Source organism: Puma concolor, chromosome D3, assembly GCF_028749965.1.
Source record: "Puma concolor isolate L17-30 chromosome D3, mPumCon1.1.hap2, whole genome shotgun sequence".
In the NCBI taxonomy this organism is placed as follows: domain Eukaryota; kingdom Metazoa; phylum Chordata; class Mammalia; order Carnivora; family Felidae; genus Puma; species Puma concolor.
In genome coordinates, this window is record NC_141678.1 from 50,610,574 (window position 1) to 50,628,214 (window position 17,641).

The 17,641-nt window shown below is 41.3% G+C and overlaps 2 protein-coding genes across 2 annotated transcripts in view; one reads left to right on the forward strand and one right to left on the reverse strand.

Moving 5' to 3' along the window:
* The window catches only part of CDH2 (cadherin 2), a 214,255-nt gene extending 203,015 nt beyond the window's left edge, over positions 1–11,240 (reverse strand). The window contains exon 1 of the mRNA XM_086682669.1: positions 11,076–11,240. Within this exon, the coding sequence (XP_086538795.1) occupies positions 11,076–11,135 (60 nt within the window). The 5' untranslated portion in view covers positions 11,136–11,240. The remainder of the gene's footprint in view (positions 1–11,075) is intronic.
* Positions 11,241–11,404: 164 nt separating this feature from the next.
* On the forward strand, positions 11,405–15,843 carry LOC147575562 (uncharacterized). Its single transcript, XM_086682670.1, has 2 exons — positions 11,405–12,371; positions 15,775–15,843. The coding sequence occupies exon 1, from the start codon at positions 11,577–11,579 to the stop codon at positions 12,276–12,278; it is 702 nt and encodes a 233-aa protein (XP_086538796.1). The 5' UTR covers positions 11,405–11,576; the 3' UTR covers positions 12,279–12,371; positions 15,775–15,843.
* Positions 15,844–17,641: the final 1,798 nt, after the last annotated feature.

A 17,641-nucleotide genomic window follows, 5' to 3' on the forward strand; every position in this document is an offset into this window, starting at 1 on the left:
AAGTAACCTCACCGTTTTCCAAGATGCCTTTATTTTAGGTCATAAAATGTTATAAGCCATCTGCAGACAGTCCCTTGTCGTCTACATTTAAATATACCAGTATACCCCCTTTAAACATTGCTTCATAGAGACAGCCTCAAATAAAGGGAAGACCCTAACCCAAATCATAGATATCTCAGTTTCATTTACAAAAAAGTTAACTATAAATCAATTTGTAAATTAAATCAGTGATAATGATAGTCTCCCCAAATGTTCTTAGTATTTGTCAAACAGAAAAGACAGAACTGTAAATAAAATCTAATGCCAAAAACACAAATACCATACGTAAACAATTACTTTCACAGGAGAAAAACTATGTGTAGGAGCAAAACACAAGTGAAATACAAATTATGTATCAATAAGCTAAGGACACGCAAAAAGTACCATCTCATTAAATATTGTAAAATAAAGTCCATGTGTGTAAGAATGTAAATAAATTAGAGCTGCCTTGAAGCAAACAAACCTTTGGTGGGTCATTACCTCCAGAATTTGATTCTTTTTTTTTTAAATTTTTTTTTTTTTCAACGTTTATTTATTTTTGGGACAGAGAGAGACAGAGCATGAACGGGGGAGGGGCAGAGAGAGAGGGAGACACAGAATCGGAAACAGGCTCCAGGCTCTGAGCCATCAGCCCAGAGCCCGACGCGGGGCTCGAACTCACGGACCGTGAGATCGTGACCTGGCTGAAGTCGGACGCCAACCGACTGCGCCACCCAGGCGCCCCCAGAATTTGATTCTTTAGTCCTCATCAATATGCATGGAATCCTACACCTAGAATCTGGATCTACTAACCAACCATTCTAAGTAGAGAGAAAAGGTCCCTAGAAAGAAGGATCTTGGCATAAACATGGCTCTCTGCATCCTTTGTGACAACCTCTCAGACCTTTAAAAAAGCTATACAAACAGAAAAGAGGGTCAACTGTACCCAAAGATGCACTAAACAGCTGGAAAACTAGCAGTTTGTGGCATTATAACCCCCCGATTTAACCTTTTTTAAATTAAAAATAAATCTGGGTAAGACCTCATTGAGAAGTGGGTCACTAGTAAGCTCAGAGAAGGTATTAAGAAGCATCAATGAAAAGATTAGACTCTGTTAACACCCAAACCTTCTGCTTGAAGACTTCAAATCAAAAAGACATTTAGTTCTTTGCCTCCACCCTCCTCCTGATAGAGGCTATAACTTACTGAGTTCCCAATGTTTTTGGCTTTTGGCTAGACAATACTGCCAAAATTGCAAGAACTATAGAAGAAATCTGAATAGGAAACCCCACAAAAGGTGTTTCATGGCTTGACAAACCGCAAGTATGCAAGCAAATTTCAGCTGCAGTGAAACAATCACTCTGTTTTTTGTTTTTTAAATCAATGTTCAACTTCCTTAACTTCCTGGATATTTCTATAACATCCATGAATCTTTCCTAATTCCTGGCTATTAAAATATTATGACACAAATATATGGACAATCCTACAAACTGGGTGGAAGATACCAGACACAAAAGGGAATACAGTATATGATTTCATAAAATCCAAAGATTCCATAAAGAATAAGCAAAAGTAATAGATGTTATGAGGCAGAAGTCAAGTAAATACTTAGCACTGGAAAATGGTTAAAATTGGAGGAGGGTACCCATGCGGTGTTGGTGATGCTGTGTCTTGATTGGGTGCTGATTCAATAGCGTTCAATTTATGAACATTCAGCAGGCTATCTACTTATGAGCACTTTTCTATATGCATTTGATAGTTCTATAAAGTACGAGCGTGTATATTTATGTGTGTGTCAAATCTGAATTTTGAATTCTCTACAGTACAATGGAAGCAGGACGTTAGAAGTTAACTTTGAACACGTTAGCACCAAATGGGACTCTACTGGGGGTGGATGCTAAAGGATCCACAAAATGCTAATATTTTGGCTGCAGGAAACACATTTTTCTTTATTTACTGGACCAGAAAGCCACAAAGAATGAACTCCAGACTTTGAACTTTTGTGTTAACCAATTAAGACAACAAAAGAAAAAAAAATTAAAGTGGTCACAGTCTCTAGTTTATATTAAAGATTTCTGTTAAGCAGAGGGAGTGGATTATATCCCCTTTAAACTTAATATAAATTAATGGCTTTTTAGTCATTTATTTCAGAGTTCACTTAATAGCTTCCCAACCAACCAACAAACATCTTGTTGGAGATTATAGTCAAGCCAACTGTATCCGCCCAGTTACAATAGGTCAAGTTACAAACCAAATAGTTCTAGGCTTTCTCTTCAGCAAACAAATCCATGTCTGTACTTGGTCCCTCCACAAAACATTCACATGAATCTCTTACAGCCGGTCCTTTCAAGATGTGGACATGTATATTTTAAAAGACCCCAAATAATTTCATTTGTGGGATAAAAGGTAATTCAGATGATCCAAACATGGAAAATGTGCCGCTAAACATATTTCAAAACTTGGAGTCTCTTGAATTTATTTTCACAGAAAAGAACGCTTAAAAAAAAATAGTATCAAAAAAAGAAGAAAAAACATGCATAGTCTGAGGGCTTCTAGGCTCTTAGGAAGTATTTTTAAGTTCCAGGATTCACCCATTAAAATTTTTTTTTGAGCAGTTATCAGCATATTATTTTTTTATGAAGACAATTTGAAGAATATTATAAAACTGATTTTGAATCATTTCACTATGATATTTTCTCCTTTCTCTAAGATAACATATTTTTAAAATGAGTGAAAACCCTAACCAAGCATTACATTTTGGCTTCAGATGCCAACATAAATAAAAATATTTAAGGTCAAAATTAATAGAGAATATAACTCAAAAGTTGATAACTGAAAAAAAAATCTTATCAACTCGATAAAGAAAAATTGAAATTCCTCTCTAATGTGATGTTCATTCTTTGAGTACCATATGAAAAGTGTCCCGGCCCCTGACAGAGGGAGGAAACCATGTGTTTTGCAGTCAAACTCCATCTACTCTGACAGATATGGTTTTACTCTGGATTCTCAGAATAACTACTCAAACTGTCTGAGTTCCACTTTCATCAACTCTAAAATGGGAATAAAACCACCTCTCTCACAGGGTTACAGAAATAATTAACAGAGACAATATATTAGTTTCCTTCACTGAAATTAAAAATATTGTATTTTAAAGATTTAGTACCACCAGACATTAGTTAAAAAAAAAAAGAAGAAGAAGAAAAGAAAGATTTGAAGATGTGGCAGCAAGTATCTAAAGTTTCAATGGTTTTCTCTGGTATATGTGCTTTTCAGAGATCCATGAATGACCTACTGAAAATTAATAAAAATGAAATAAATTGTGAGAGGTCTTAAACTGCATATGTGGAAAAAAATCTGAAGGGCCATCCTTACTGAAAGCAGTACAAAAGTTCATCATTTGATACAACAGAAGAAAGGTGAATAAGCTAAAAATTTATTTTCATGAGGGAGAAAAATGGTCACTCCACATTTCTATTTCCAGCAATTTCTGGAATAATACAGATTCTAAATTATGCCCCTTTAGTTAACCTTTTTGTTTTACTAATTTCTTTTACTAATCCACTGAAACATTAAACATTATATCAGAATGTGAGGAAGGGGATCTGGGTATAAATATTTTCAAACATCATGGTCAAGTAATTAAATTCTTTTAATTTTTTTTTTAATGTTTATTTTTGAGAGAGAGAGAGAAAGCGTGCACGCAAATGGGGGGGGGGCAGAGAGAGAGGGAGACACAGAATCTGAAGAAGGCTCCAGGCTCTGAGCTGTCAGCACAGAGCCTGATGAGGGGCTCTAACTCATAAACCATGAGATCATGACCTGAGCTGAAGTCTAATGCTCAACCAACTGAGCCACTTAGGTGCCCCCTTAATTAACACAAAAACCCATATTAAAACTACAATATGTATTAAGTATGCAATAGTCAAGTAAATTTTTTAAATTAACATAAAAACCAATATTAAAATTATAATACAGAGAAGTATATATCTTTACTCAAGTACTTATTTGTTTATTTTTGTTATACGTAGGTATATTTTGTAAAAGAAAACTTAAGAACCAATCATGGATCAACCACTTCTCCAAGCACCTCTATATATGATTGCCATATTGTATTTATAATAGCACTTCCTTTTAAATCGCTCTAGCTGCTTCAAAGGCTGTTTACACAGTTAATTTTCCCAATGCTACCTGAGAAAAACCCAAGTTAAATAGTTTTATTTAATCAAGGCAGGAGACCAAAACATCTGATTCCCTTACTAAATTTCTTCTGTGTTTCAAGTTGTAGATGGTAGTAAGGTCTTTAGACTACACTTTAGACCCCACTTTCACCATTAGAACAGATGAAAAATTAAATATTCGGTCAAAGGAATGTAAGAAATATTACAATGGTTTAACCAACAAATCTCTTAGGCACAAATAGCAGCACGATGTAGTCATTTTATGATACAACATAGAGACTAATCTATTATTTACCCATTAATTTGGCCAAACTCCAATTGGACCTACTTGAAGCTCAGCCTGCTACCTGCTACAGGTTCTTCTCAGCCAAACTTTAGGACATTCTACTGTTAGTTTAGGTCATATTCATCTTATTCATACACTGCTTGCTTTCCTATTCTTTTGTTATAACTTCTATAATGATCTTTGTCCGATATCTCATGTAGATCCCACTGATTACTTTGGCTGCCCTTCTCTGAAGGTTTTCTAGGTGTGTGCCTATGCCAAAAACATTGGGTGGTTTAACAAACATTTTTTTTTTTTTTTTTTGCCTTGGAACTAGAACTAAAAATGCTTTATTCCACATAGTAAGGGTTCTCAAATCTGACTGCATATTACACATAATATATTAAGTCATTTCCTACTAATGACATTCAGAGTTCAACAAATCCAATCCTTGGTAAGTATAAACAACGCTTCATGTGTATGCCATGATTACAGACATACCTGCAGAAAAATAACTAGAGAAGGACTTGTTAGGTCAATGGGCTATATTTTTAGTGCTGACCCATATCACTCAATTCAATGGTTCTCATGGAAGCTATCTTCTCTCAAAGAAACATAAAAGTACAAAAGGAATAAAAGGAATAATTTTTATTCTTAGTAGTATCACACTCTCCCTTCCTTTAAGTCTAACCCAAAAATATAATTTACTTTTAGTGGTAAAGGCAACATAGTCAATGAAAAAAAATTATTTTTAAAGGTCAAACATATAAAAAATACAGATGATTTCTAACCTACCATATATAATAAACTATTGTTAATGACCCTCAAAAATGACATTCTACCACTCAGATAATATGAAAATATTTCCATTTTAGGTTAAAAATTAAAGTCATTCCAAAATCTTTATAAAGGAATCATTTTGGGGGATATTTTTAAGCAGCCTCAAGAGTCATAGAATTGGAAAGTCCCTGAGAGATCAACTTATCCAACCAGGCCCAATATTTTACTATTGAAGAAAATGAGGTCATGAGAGTTTAAGGGAGTAAACTACATCTGGACTGGATTAGAACCCCAGGTTTTCTGCCTTTGACACTAGCTCTTGCCCTTGACGTTATGTAACAGCAGCTTATTTGCACCGAGCAAAATTATTATACTTTTGATGCCCAAATCAGCTTGGATGATATACACACACAAAGGTATTAATTAGCTATTGACTGACACTTTATGCTAAACTGTGATAAATATTGCAGGAGACACATATGTAGATAGCAATCCTCTACATACATATAGTGTGTGTGTGTCTATATATACACACATATATATATATGTGTGTATATATATGTGTATGTGTGTCTATATATATATGTGTGTGTATATATATGTGTATATATATGTGTGTATATATATATGTATATGTATATACACACATATACATGCAATCCAAGGGCTTAGGGGCTATAAGTACAGTGGAAATTCAGACAAGGAAGTGCACTGAGTATGAAAGAGAGTAACAAGAAATAAGAACTGAGAAGCATGTATTTATAACCTAAATTTTCCTTTCAAAAACTCTGTGATAACATAAATTGTAATCTTTAAATCCAAATCTTTTAAAAGGTCCCATTTAGCTCTGGAATTCACCTTCTTCTGAGTACTTTAAGGACATCACTTTCTCTATGGAGAAGATATGGCTCTAACTAAAACATTTATCTGTATATACCTCTTCCCTGGCATGAATAGGGTTAATCAAAACTTATCTACATTTAGTTAAATACAGGAAGACTAGCATCTGCTCAAATAAATTGAGATAATTTGCTAAAAAATTAAAAGAAAAATAAGTTTTTGGTAAGGAAAGACAGAAATGTGAGGCATAATGATGTGTTGATACAAATTACATTTCAACTTAGTAGTTCTTAACCCAACTTGAAAATGCTTACTTAGGTTTCTAGAAGGTATACTAATGGCAGATAGGAAATACTCAAATGACAAAATCCAAACTCCAAATCTATGTAATTTTTAAATGATTGACAAAATTCACCACAAGTCTGTGCAGTGCTTAAACTTGATTACTTTTTGTATTTGGGCCAAAGGAACAAATTTGAATAATGTTAACTTGGGCAAAACGGTAGAGTATATACATAAACATTACATTTCTTAAATAACAGCTAGGATTTTTCTTTAAAAATCACTCTTCTAACTTACGAATATCCCTTTGAAAACAGGATGGGGATTTGAGTTCACTCAGGATTTTTTTAAGGTATTTTAAAGCAAGATTTACTGTTACTTTAAGTCTTGACATTTCCCGATTAATAACGCTAAAGCTTAATGAGGCACAACAAATTTAAGAAGTGAGAATTTTTAATGAAAAAGGAAATTAAGGACAGTTTGGTGCAATACTGTCACCAAAATAATCTGTTCAAAGAAGACTTTAGTCTCTATATGTAAAAAATACAATCTAAAAAGAATTTCCTCTTAAAATCTCAGTCTGAACTTTTAATGAAGGTCAGAGCAGACTCCATGAAGGTATGAAAGTCACAAAGTACAATCTGTATGTAAATTCTGAACTTGCAATTGGGGCCTAACAAATTATATATACATATACATGTATATATACATGTGTGTGTGTGTGTGTGTGTGTGTGTGTGTGTATATATACATATATATATATATATATATATATATATATATACATATACTTTTAAAATATGTCCATAAAATATTTTAGGATAAAATATCTTAGGATGCACAAATTATTATTTTCCAGATCACACCTAGTATGCTTGCAATGTGCCATCTATGAGTAATGACCACACGCTACAAGATAAGAAAAGGGCAAAGATATCTGTAACTGTAGCCACTAAGCAGAATAAACTGTGAATACCAACTATGTTAATTTTCCTTACTTTCACAAGAACTTGTTAAAAGACACATGAAAATCAAATAAACACTGGGAATAAACATTTTTTGTGCTTAAAATGATTACTGCATCCTTGATTTTCTACATCCTAAAATAAAGTTTCTTTTTATATGTTTCAGGTGTTGAAAATTAATCTCTTCAAAGTCTATACACCTAACAGGTAAAAATCACATATGGTTTATGCATCTTTTTCCATATACCCTCATCCACAATTGAGAGCAGGACCTATGTGATAAAACTAAGAATCCAGAGGATCTATAAACATTAAGGTGATGTCCTTGATGCTTCATAACCCATACAAGTGTATTTAAATTAGAACAATGTGAATGAGAAAAACAAAACAGGTTTCTAGTCTAGTAATTACTGGGTAGGTAGTAGAAGTAAAATTGATTTTTTTTTTGTCTGATGATAAATCTATTTAAGGCCTTGAAAGTCACTTGTATAATTTAAAAGGGAAGCTTGTCATAACTTTGTGATATCCCTTGATCAGTAAAATTTAATGCTCAATTTCTGCTTTTTCATTTTGAGTGTAAAGGACAATGCTAATGCCATAAGTTAAAATGAAGAAGAATAGAGAAAAATCTTAAAGCTGAATACCACAATGTGCAAAATTGAGTAGAATCATGTAAATATAATAGGATAACTAAACTAATAAACAATCTCTGAAAGTAAAAAAAAATGTTCAAAGTAAAACAAGAGATACTTCAGTTAACACGTAAAGGCATGAAGTTCTTTTGATTATTTAATGATTCTTTTTTGACTGGTCTGAAAAAAAATAAGATTGCTCTATATCTACCTTAGTAATCTATTCATTCACCTTCCTAAAACTCTTGTCTTCTTAGTCTGACCAAAAAGAAAAGAAAAGAAAAAAGAAAAGGAAAGAAAAGGAAAGAAAAGAAAAAGAAAAGAAAAGAAAAGAAAAGAAAAGAAAAGAAAAGAAAAGAAAAGAAAAGAATAGACTTTTAATAGCAGATGACTGCAGAGGGGCCATTTTCACCTTGCAGATAGATCTTTGTTATTCTGGTGTGTAAAGCAGGCCATTAGCACAAAGACATTTCTAATCTCAGTTGTACAATCCACATGGTGCACTTAACCCTAAAACTCATGTTGCATAAACTGCTCTGCTTCCACTCCTAATGACCTTGCAAATCATTCAATGTTACTGCTTGACTTGCACCTATGAATTAGGAGACTGCCAAATAACTTGATGACAAAGTTATACTTTCCCCTTTCCTGGGGGTTTACAAAAGTCAAGGTAACATCCCAGAAGAAACTGAGAAAGAACATACAATGGTAAAGATAAGCACTTTATTTGCCGTTTATAAATGCTATTTTTTAAATGCTTAAAAAAGAAAATGACTTACAAAATTCATACCTGACTTCAAGGCGGATGACTAAGAGGAAATGGGATTGCTCCAGCGGTACCAAATTTAGCCCCATGGTATTAATGACCAACAACTTCCCTGCACAGTATTCAATTAAAACTTACTTTCGGATCAAAAAGTAAACATGCCATCTACTGCTGGACTCACACTCTGAAAATTTATTAAAAGTTCTTTGTAAACTTGTGAGACCACTCAATGATGTTCAAAATTAATACTTTTAAAAATAAGATTTTTTTGATCTATGACATTTCCTGTTCAAAAAAAAAAAAAAAAAAAGAAGGAAAATGTCTTTTGTCCGTAGGATTCCTAAGTTTATCTCGCCTTCTCCCTAACTTCAAACAATTGAAGTATCACTTTTTTCCTTCTTCCCCTTCAGTCTAACCTCTTTAGCAAACCCCATTTGAAAAGAAGAAACAATAAATGAAGTGACAAGAGGGTTCAAGAGTGAGGAGCGTGCACTCCAAGAATAAAGGGCGGTTTTATAACAGGAGATACTTTTGTTAGCAAGTGACTGACGGGTCTCCTCCCCCAGTTAAAAGAAATTCCATCCACTTCCCAAAACTGCAGAGGCCAAAAACAACTAGTCTAATAGTTCTAAAACCCCAGAGTCCGGAGAGAGCCGAGGAGGGCGGACTGGCGAGTGGGGGAAGGGGAGAAAGACCAGCAGGAGACGAAAGAACAAAAGGAGAAACCCAAGAAAGGAGAAAGGAAAGACGGGACCCGGGCGTCCAAGAAGCCAGAGAAAAGAGAGCGAGCCAGAAAGCTGGAAAGCACAACCTGGGGGAGGAAAGCGCAGAGCAGGGCAGGGCGCGCCTGGGGGAGGAAAGCGCAGAGCAGGGCAGGGCGCGCCGCTCCACGGCGCACCATGGACAGGGCTCCAGCGGCCTCTGCCCACACCCCTCTAGGGGGCGGCGGGAGAAAGCGTGAGAGACCGCGGGCGCCGACCTCGTCTCGCCCCCGGCGCCCGCAGTCCCCCCGCGGCCGGAGCGCGTCAGGCCCTGACCCATGAAGACCACGGAGGGGGGCGATCGGCACCATCTGTCCCTGCCCGGGCCGCCCCCGGCGCCACGGCACTTCCGAGCCGCACCCGGACTTTTCAGAGCGGCCACCCGCTGGCCACCCCCAGCCACAAGGGTGCGCTGCCCGCCCCCCCCCCCCCCGCCCGGTGTATTTCCCGGGGGACCCTGACCTGCATTCAGTGTGGACACGCCCCTCTCCTGCAGCAGCTTTGGAACCCATAGCGTGCGGGGGCATGTTTGGTACCCCCGCCCTGCCCCCGCTCCCGGCGGGGGTCGCAGCTGAGGCGCGCGGCGTAGCTTCCCGGGACCCGGTCGGCGGACGGGAGGGGCCTCGGGGTATCCCCCCGCCGGACGCCGCGGGAAAGTTGGGCGGTCGGCCGGGCTGCAGACCGATGGCGCGGAGTGGCAAAAAAGCCTGCGACCTGCCTGAAGCAGGTGCTTTCTGCCGCGGAGGAGCCTCCTAGTACTGATTCCATGAAGAGGCTGTCTGGCGCTCTCCCGAAAGCGTGAAAAGTGCAGAGGCTCCTCGCTAAGGCGTCCCCGTGGACGCACGCAGGGCAGAGACAGCGTACACAGGGAGAGGAATAATAGCCGAGTAACGGAACTTCTCCCCGCCCGCCGGGATAAGGGGCGTGCGGGGCCAGAGGCTGAGTGCGGAGGCCCCGGCCCGTATAGACTCTTCGGGGCAACGGGATGAGGTTTTCTTTCCAGGTGGGACCGACAAAGAACACAGTGAGGGCAAGAAAACAAGAACAGAAGGCAACTCTGGGCTGGGGTAAAGACAATAGGACAGTGGAGCCCTCGGGCACCGGGAGGCGCGCGGGTGCCAGGGTGGGGTGGGGTGGAGGCACGTCCCGTAACTAAGACACGAGAGTGAGAATTCCTACTGCAAACTCGCGACCCATCCCTGCAAAAATAAACAAAAAAATTGGAGCAAAGTGCAAAGCGAGGGGCGAGAAGCGTAGAAAACTGGAAAACCTGGGAGCTATCCTGCCTCACCCTTCTGCTGCCTGGAGACACCCCCTGCAAGCTCGCCCGGCCAGGAGTGAAGAGCAGAGGGGGCCCGCGATCTGTTCCTTCGGGACCCGCCGGGAATGGCGCGGGAGACCAGCCGGCCCGGCCAGCCCTGCCCCTGAGCCCGGCCGAGCCTCGTGCCTGCGCAGCTCCCGACCGCGCGGTGCGGCACCTCCCTTCCCGGGTGCGCAGCCTGGCCCCGCAGCGGCGCGGGGAACAAAGGGACCCGGCGCCGCCCGCCCCACCCCGCCCGCGGCCCGGCCCGCGGAGACCGCCGCGTACCTGAAGCAGGGCCGCCAGCAGCGGCAGCAGGGTCCGCGGCGCTCCCACTATCCAGCACATGGAGGCGGAGAGGGGCCGAGCGAGGAGCCGGAGGCGGCGGCGGCGGCGGCGGCGGCAGCAGCGGCAGCACCAACAGCGGCGCGGAGAGACGGCTCCAGGCAGTTTCCACCCCCTTCCCTTCCCCTCCCCACCCCACCCCCTTCACCGCTGCTCTCCTCTCCCCGCCAATGGAGAGCGAGCTGATGACAAATAGCGGGCCGCGGAGTCCGCGGGACTCGCACCAGGAGTAATAAAACAGACCGAGAGATCAAGAAGCTGGGGAGGGGGCGGGGGAGGAGGCGGGCGTGCGTGTGAGGGTGTGAGAAAGGGAGAAAGAGAGAGAAAGAGTGTGTGCGTGTGTGTGTAGGCGGCCGCGGTGGCAGCGCAGGAGGCTAGGCTCCGGCCCTAAGCGCAGCGGAAGCCGGGAGGGATGCAGGCGGCGGGGACCTTGGCCGGTGTAGGATGCGGCGGTGGAAGTGGAGCGGCTGGCGCTCCCCAGGAGCTCCGCAACGCGAGGTTTCGGGCTCGTGGCTTTGCTTCCTCTGGGTCCCCTCTCCAGGGCCGCTCTGCAAGACGAAGATGCCGAGGAGAGCGCCGCGGGGAGGGCGCTTCGGGCCGTGCGCGCAGCGCCCACAAAGGGCAGCAGTCCCGCCGCCCGGAGCCTCTGCTGCGTGGGGGCTGAGGGCCGCTTCCCGGCCCCCTTTCCGGCCCCCCGGAGAGTTGGAGACTGTTCTCTGGCCTCGGCCGCGCGGGGGTGAGGTTGGGGGTCGGCGCGGCCGCTACTGCCCCGGCTCCGTCCGGCGCAGCTGCCGCCGCGGCCGCCCCTGGTGCCTGCGCGCCAGCACCCGCCTGCCGGTCCTTGCCCGGCGCCGCTCACTCGCGCGCGCCGCCCCACCCCCCGCCGCCGCCGCCGCCGCCGCCGCCGCCGCCCGCGCACCCTGCTCGGCCTCAGCGAGCGCGACCGACGCGAGTCGCAGCCACCACCGCCGCTCTCCCCGCGCTCGCCGCACGCGCTGCCAGGCTGCGCGGCCCTCTCTCTTCTCCTCTCCTCCCCGCCCGCTGCCGCCTCCACCGCCGCCGCCGCCCTCGCCCCCGCCTCCCTCCTCCGCCGAGCTTCCCCGCCCGCGTCGTGGCCAATCGGAGGCCACCGAGCTGCGGCTGTAGCCGGCCAGATCCACGGCAGCCGTCCGCCCCCGCCCCGCCGAAGCACCCCGTTTTTGCTGCAGCCCGCGGGGGGTCGCCGGAGGGAAGTCTGGGGTGCGTGGAACACCGCCCTGGCAGGTGGAGGGGCTGCGGGAAATAAAATAACTTGCACAGGAACTTGATGGTTGGCAGGTTCATCGTTGGACCGCGATGAGGAATTAGAGATTAGGAAGGGAGGGGGAATGCCTCCGAGGTAGCCGAACGCACGCTTCTCTTTCTGTTTTGTCATTCTTTCGAGATAGATGATTTTTCTGGGTAGGGACAGACACAGCAAACTAGCAACGCAGGCAGAGCCCACCCTGGCCATTGTTGTCTGAGGTGCTTGCCATGAGCCACCTGCGGGCCAGGGAGGGCGGAGGCCGCAGTTTCTCTTCGGCGCTAGTACTTCTCCCACCTTTGCAGATGTACTGGAATAGCCCAAGTTTGTGTGTTGTTTCGTTTTCTTTTGTTCCCTCTGGGAATTTGAGAGTGCGCGTTATTTTATTTGAAGTCTCCCGTTTTATATTTCTACTCGTTAGTGGTACTGTTCACAATTTTTAACAAACAGTTTTCAGGGAGTTTGACTTCCTTGCTTACACCACCTTCCAACATCATCAACAAAGAAAACCAGAAGAAATAGAAAGAAAGGGGTAAACAATCTAAAAGCCAGAACTGTCTGTGAAAATAGGATTATCTAAAAGACAAAATGACATTACAGAGTTCGCACCCAGGAAAGGAGTTTTGCTTCCTCTCTGTAAGGCATGAACTTGGAGTGGGACACAAAAAGTGAGAGACTTTACAAGTTTGGGTCACAAACATTTGTGAAATGGAGGGAGGGGTGAGGAGTAACTGATTTGGGCAAGATAATACATTTTTTCCAGAACTTTTTTTTTTTTTTTTTTTAAGTATTACAGGTAAATAAAAATACCGGTTTTATCTAAGCGTTTCCATACTCTGGAGGTCGTCGAACTTCGTTGCAGTTAATGAACATTATTCCTCTGCTTTGGGTAACTGAAGTATTAACATTATTTGAATTTGAGTTTCAGGATACTGATCATTTAAGAACTTGATGATGAATCTCTAAAAATCAAGTACTAATTTCTTTGACATGAGTGATGCAGCTTTTAATAATGTACAATTGCTGGCTAGGCTTTTAAATTTTTAATATTCATAGGGAAGCTTATTCAATTTTAATTAAAACATAATATTGTAGGCCATTTTTAAAATGGATCTCAAAAAAATTTCCTGGATTTTCCTCTCAAAAGAATAAGGAAGGTCATGTTAATTTAATTTAAAGATGAAAGGTGAGGCTTGTTCTTTCTCTTTCTCTTCTTTGCTAAATATTATTGTCACACCATTGCTAATCAGCCTAAAAGTTCTCCTTGCAATAGGATATTTATAAGTTCCAATTTCAAGGAACTGTACATAATAGTAAAACATTCAGTAGCAATATGGATATACTGTTTGTTGTATCACCAAGTGGCATTTATAGAACCTGTCTTCATGCTTAAGAATTAAGCTTTGATCCTGGACATGAGACCTTAGTTTACACCCTCCCCACTCCCAGCAGTAGCCATTGATGTTTATTGCTGTTCTGATTACTTTAAAGTTAGAACAGATTTCAGCCTGAATAACTCTATTGCTTGTTAGTATTATTTGCTAGAAGCTTTAAACATCATGCCCTTATAAATTAAACTCTTACTATGACTTCAAAATCTGCTTTGGAATGCCTGTCAGCTAACTAATTCTCTGATTCCAACAGTTTTTTGATCATACAGATAAGAACTTGCAGCATTTTTAAAAAACTTGGTCCAACTTGCATGGCTCTCCTTTTTCAATGGTTGTGAATTGCTTTGGAATCTTGTCTGAGATTAACTTGATCACATGGTCAGCCACATCTTGCTAATCAGCCTTTTATCACAAGAAGGAATAGCCTAGTCTAAAATCATGTTATTGGAGACTTTGTGCATCCATTTGATGTTCATAAAATTAGATCTAGTGTTGACTTTGGCACGCAACACATCCTTGCCTCCATTGTACCATAGTTAAGATAATCTAATGGGGCCATTCATTTCACTAGGCAAATGGTGACCGAACTCTTAAGATTTTCAGCCTCTGATCACAGCACTGTCAGTCAAAAACTAACTTTCCATCAGCCTAAAGAACTGCAGGGCTGCAGGGGGCTTGGCAGTGACCCAGGGAAACAGCCAAGTGGTGGGGAAAAAGGGAGAAGACAAGAAAATAACAAAAATTAAGTCTGAGTTCATACATTAAAAATCAGTCTAATCCCTTGATTTCTGGCACATGGGCTACTGCTGATTTACTACAAGAAGTCTGCAAATAAATATGTGCACCAAGCATCATGGACAGACTGAATAAACCATGTGTCCTGCATCCATAGCCAGTCTTCATAGATAGATAGATAGATAGATAGATAGATAGATAGATAGATATGATGATTCAGTTTTAAAATTTTATTTCAAAGTAAATCGTAACAATTTTTTGTTCTGGTGTATTTTCTCAAACTGGAGATGCTAAACCTACAAATACATCATGCCAGTGTTTTCGTATAAAAGGGTCCTCACTTTGGAAACAAACCACAAATAGTAGTAGTCTGCCTGCAGCCTCCCACATACAGCCTCTCTTCGCAAATGCCCAAACACTTGTCTTTACCCTGCAAAGGTCCGTCCCAGATACTGAATGAAGGCACTCCTTCACTTTTCCTCCTCCTCTCAACCTCCTTTGGAAGCTAGGATTGACCCTTATCCCTTAGGAAATGTCCTGCACGTTGCAAGTTTCTCCCCAATTAGCTTTAGTATATTAAAGCTGACCTTGCCTGGGCAATACCCATTTTATAGAGTTATGGAATGTTTTAATTAAAGTTAAAGAGGATCTATGCAACCCCCTTATTTTCTAGGAACACTGAAGCTTAAAGAGGTTCACAAGGCTACCCACTGGCAAGTAGGGAACCCCAATGAGACACAGGTTCTCTTACTCCCTGTCCTATGTAAGCTCTTTACATTAATCTCAACAGTCCCTTTTAACTTTAGAAAAATCAATGATATGAAATGAGAGGAAGGTTTAACAAAAACAAGAAAAAGAAAATTTAATGAGGCTGGGGATTTGTCCTTTATTTCTCTTAGATATTTTGTTCTTTGCAGTGTATGTAACATGGGGCACATAACTGCTTTTCTCTCTGCGGGTCTCAGTTCTCCGGTGCCTTTTTCAGTGTGATCATCTCACCATATTTAGTGTGATTCTGGCGTTTCAAGATTCATATCTTTCATACAACCTGGCTGCTGAGTACAAGCTGGCTGTTCATTTGGCACTCTACCAGGGAAGTCGCGATCTGTCCCAATACTAGAAGAAAAACCTGGCTTTATTTTTTTTAACCTACTCTTATTTGGGGGATATTATTTACCTTTCTTTCCTTTATTTAAAATTTTAATTTTTTATTTTTTTTTCTTTTCTTTTTTAGGTTTTTGGGGTTTTTGTGCTTTTAGTATTTGAAAATCAAACTCAATGTTTCCATGGAAAATATAACCAAGTAAGTAACTTGAAGCACTTATAGTCAAGTAAGTGAATAAGGGAGTGATAAATTTCCATGACCAGGGAAGCAATTCACAAGCAGCCTTTATATTACAGGGAGCACCCCTTCATCCCCCAGAAGAATCCCTTCTGGAAGGTAAAAGGGCATAATAAACAGATTATGATTTTGAATTCAGGGGGACCTAGCTCTATGAACTTGGTTGAGTTTCTCAACATTTCTAAGGGTCTTTTTTATGATCTCTAAAATGTGGATAATATATCAGTATTTCTTAAGAAAGCCTGATATGAACACAGTGGAACATAGTAAGGCATTGGCATTTTATGTATGTGTATTACATAGCCTTATTTCCATTGAGGATTTGGAATGGAGTTACTCAGTGAATGTTCCTCTCACCTCCTGCAGTACCGTTTGCAATGAAAACAAACAAATAAGGCTTTTGGGGAGGCTCAGATTTTACAAAGCAACACAAAATCTCTAATGTAGATAATAATGGCTGAATAAATATTCTACAGACTGACAAAAGTAATAAATATTTGGTGGCTTTAAAAGGTGCATAAAAACATTAAGAACATTAAGGTATTAGTAGGAAACTATCTTAAATATTAATGTATTGATTTTACATAGGAAAACAAACTCATTTTTGAATTGTCTCATCAATTGATAATAGCAAGACCGGGACTAAAACTTACTTTGCTTAGAACCTTTCTCCAGAGAACCTGATTTGTCATTTCTCGAACCACTTTCTGTGTGTTCCCAGAGTCAAGATTTCACAGTTGATTTCAGAGCCCTGCTTGAACATCAGCTGTATTTGAGAAAATATAATTTGCATGACATTCAAGAAATCCACCTTCTGCTTGGGAAGCATAGGTAGTTATGGGATAACAGCAGCACTTGGGATTACTTCAGAATCAGAAGGCCTATTTCTCAAGATAAACGTTTCTGCAGAAAATAAAACAAATCATGCTGAAGACTTTGGTAACATTGGTTGTGCCAAACCTTTGCCCTTGTGTCCTTTTAAAAGCAAAGATCTGCCTTCTGGAAGGTTCCAAAATATAACTGTCAGGGTTTAGAGGATACTAAAACATATTTAGTATCTGAACTTATACTGACTCTGTGCCCTTTCCTCCAGTGAAATTCAAGGCAGTTGATAAAGTATTTTTTGGACTCAGGAGATCATTGTTTTCTTCCCAGATCTATGGCTGGCTGGATAATCTTAAACATGCCACTTAATGTCTTTACATATTTTCTTACCTATACAACCTAAATAGTTCCACTTTCCTCACAAAATGCTGAGTGGTCTAAGAAAATAATGTCAGTAAAGCCTGTTTAGTTCTTTTTTTTTTTTTCAACGTTTTATTTTTGGGACAGAGAGAGACAGAGCATGAACGGGGGAGGGGCAGAGAGAGAGGGAGACACAGAATCGGAAACAGGCTCCAAGCCTGATGCGGGGCTCGAACTCACGGACCACGAGATCGTGACCTGGCTGAAGTCGGACGCTTAACCGACTGCGCCACCCAGGCGCCCTGCCTGTTTAGTTCTTTAGAGAGAAGTTTTAGATAAATATATGGTACTCTTTAAGGCTGTGGATTCAGCTATCACAAGAGGAATGATTATTTGGTACCTAAAGTTAAGTCACATTTTTTTTAATGTTTATTTATTTTTGAGAGAGAGACAGAGCATGAGTGGGGGAGGGGCAGAGAAGGAGACACTGAATCACACAAGCTGTGAGATCATGACTTGAGCAGAAGTCAAGCCACTTAACCGAGTGAGCCACCCAGGTGCCCCAAGTTAAGTC

Coding starts and splice junctions, on each gene's coding strand:
- LOC147575562 (XM_086682670.1), top strand. CDS start 11,577: ATGCGGCGGTGGAAGTGGAGCGGCTGGCGCTCCCCAGGAGCTCCGCAA.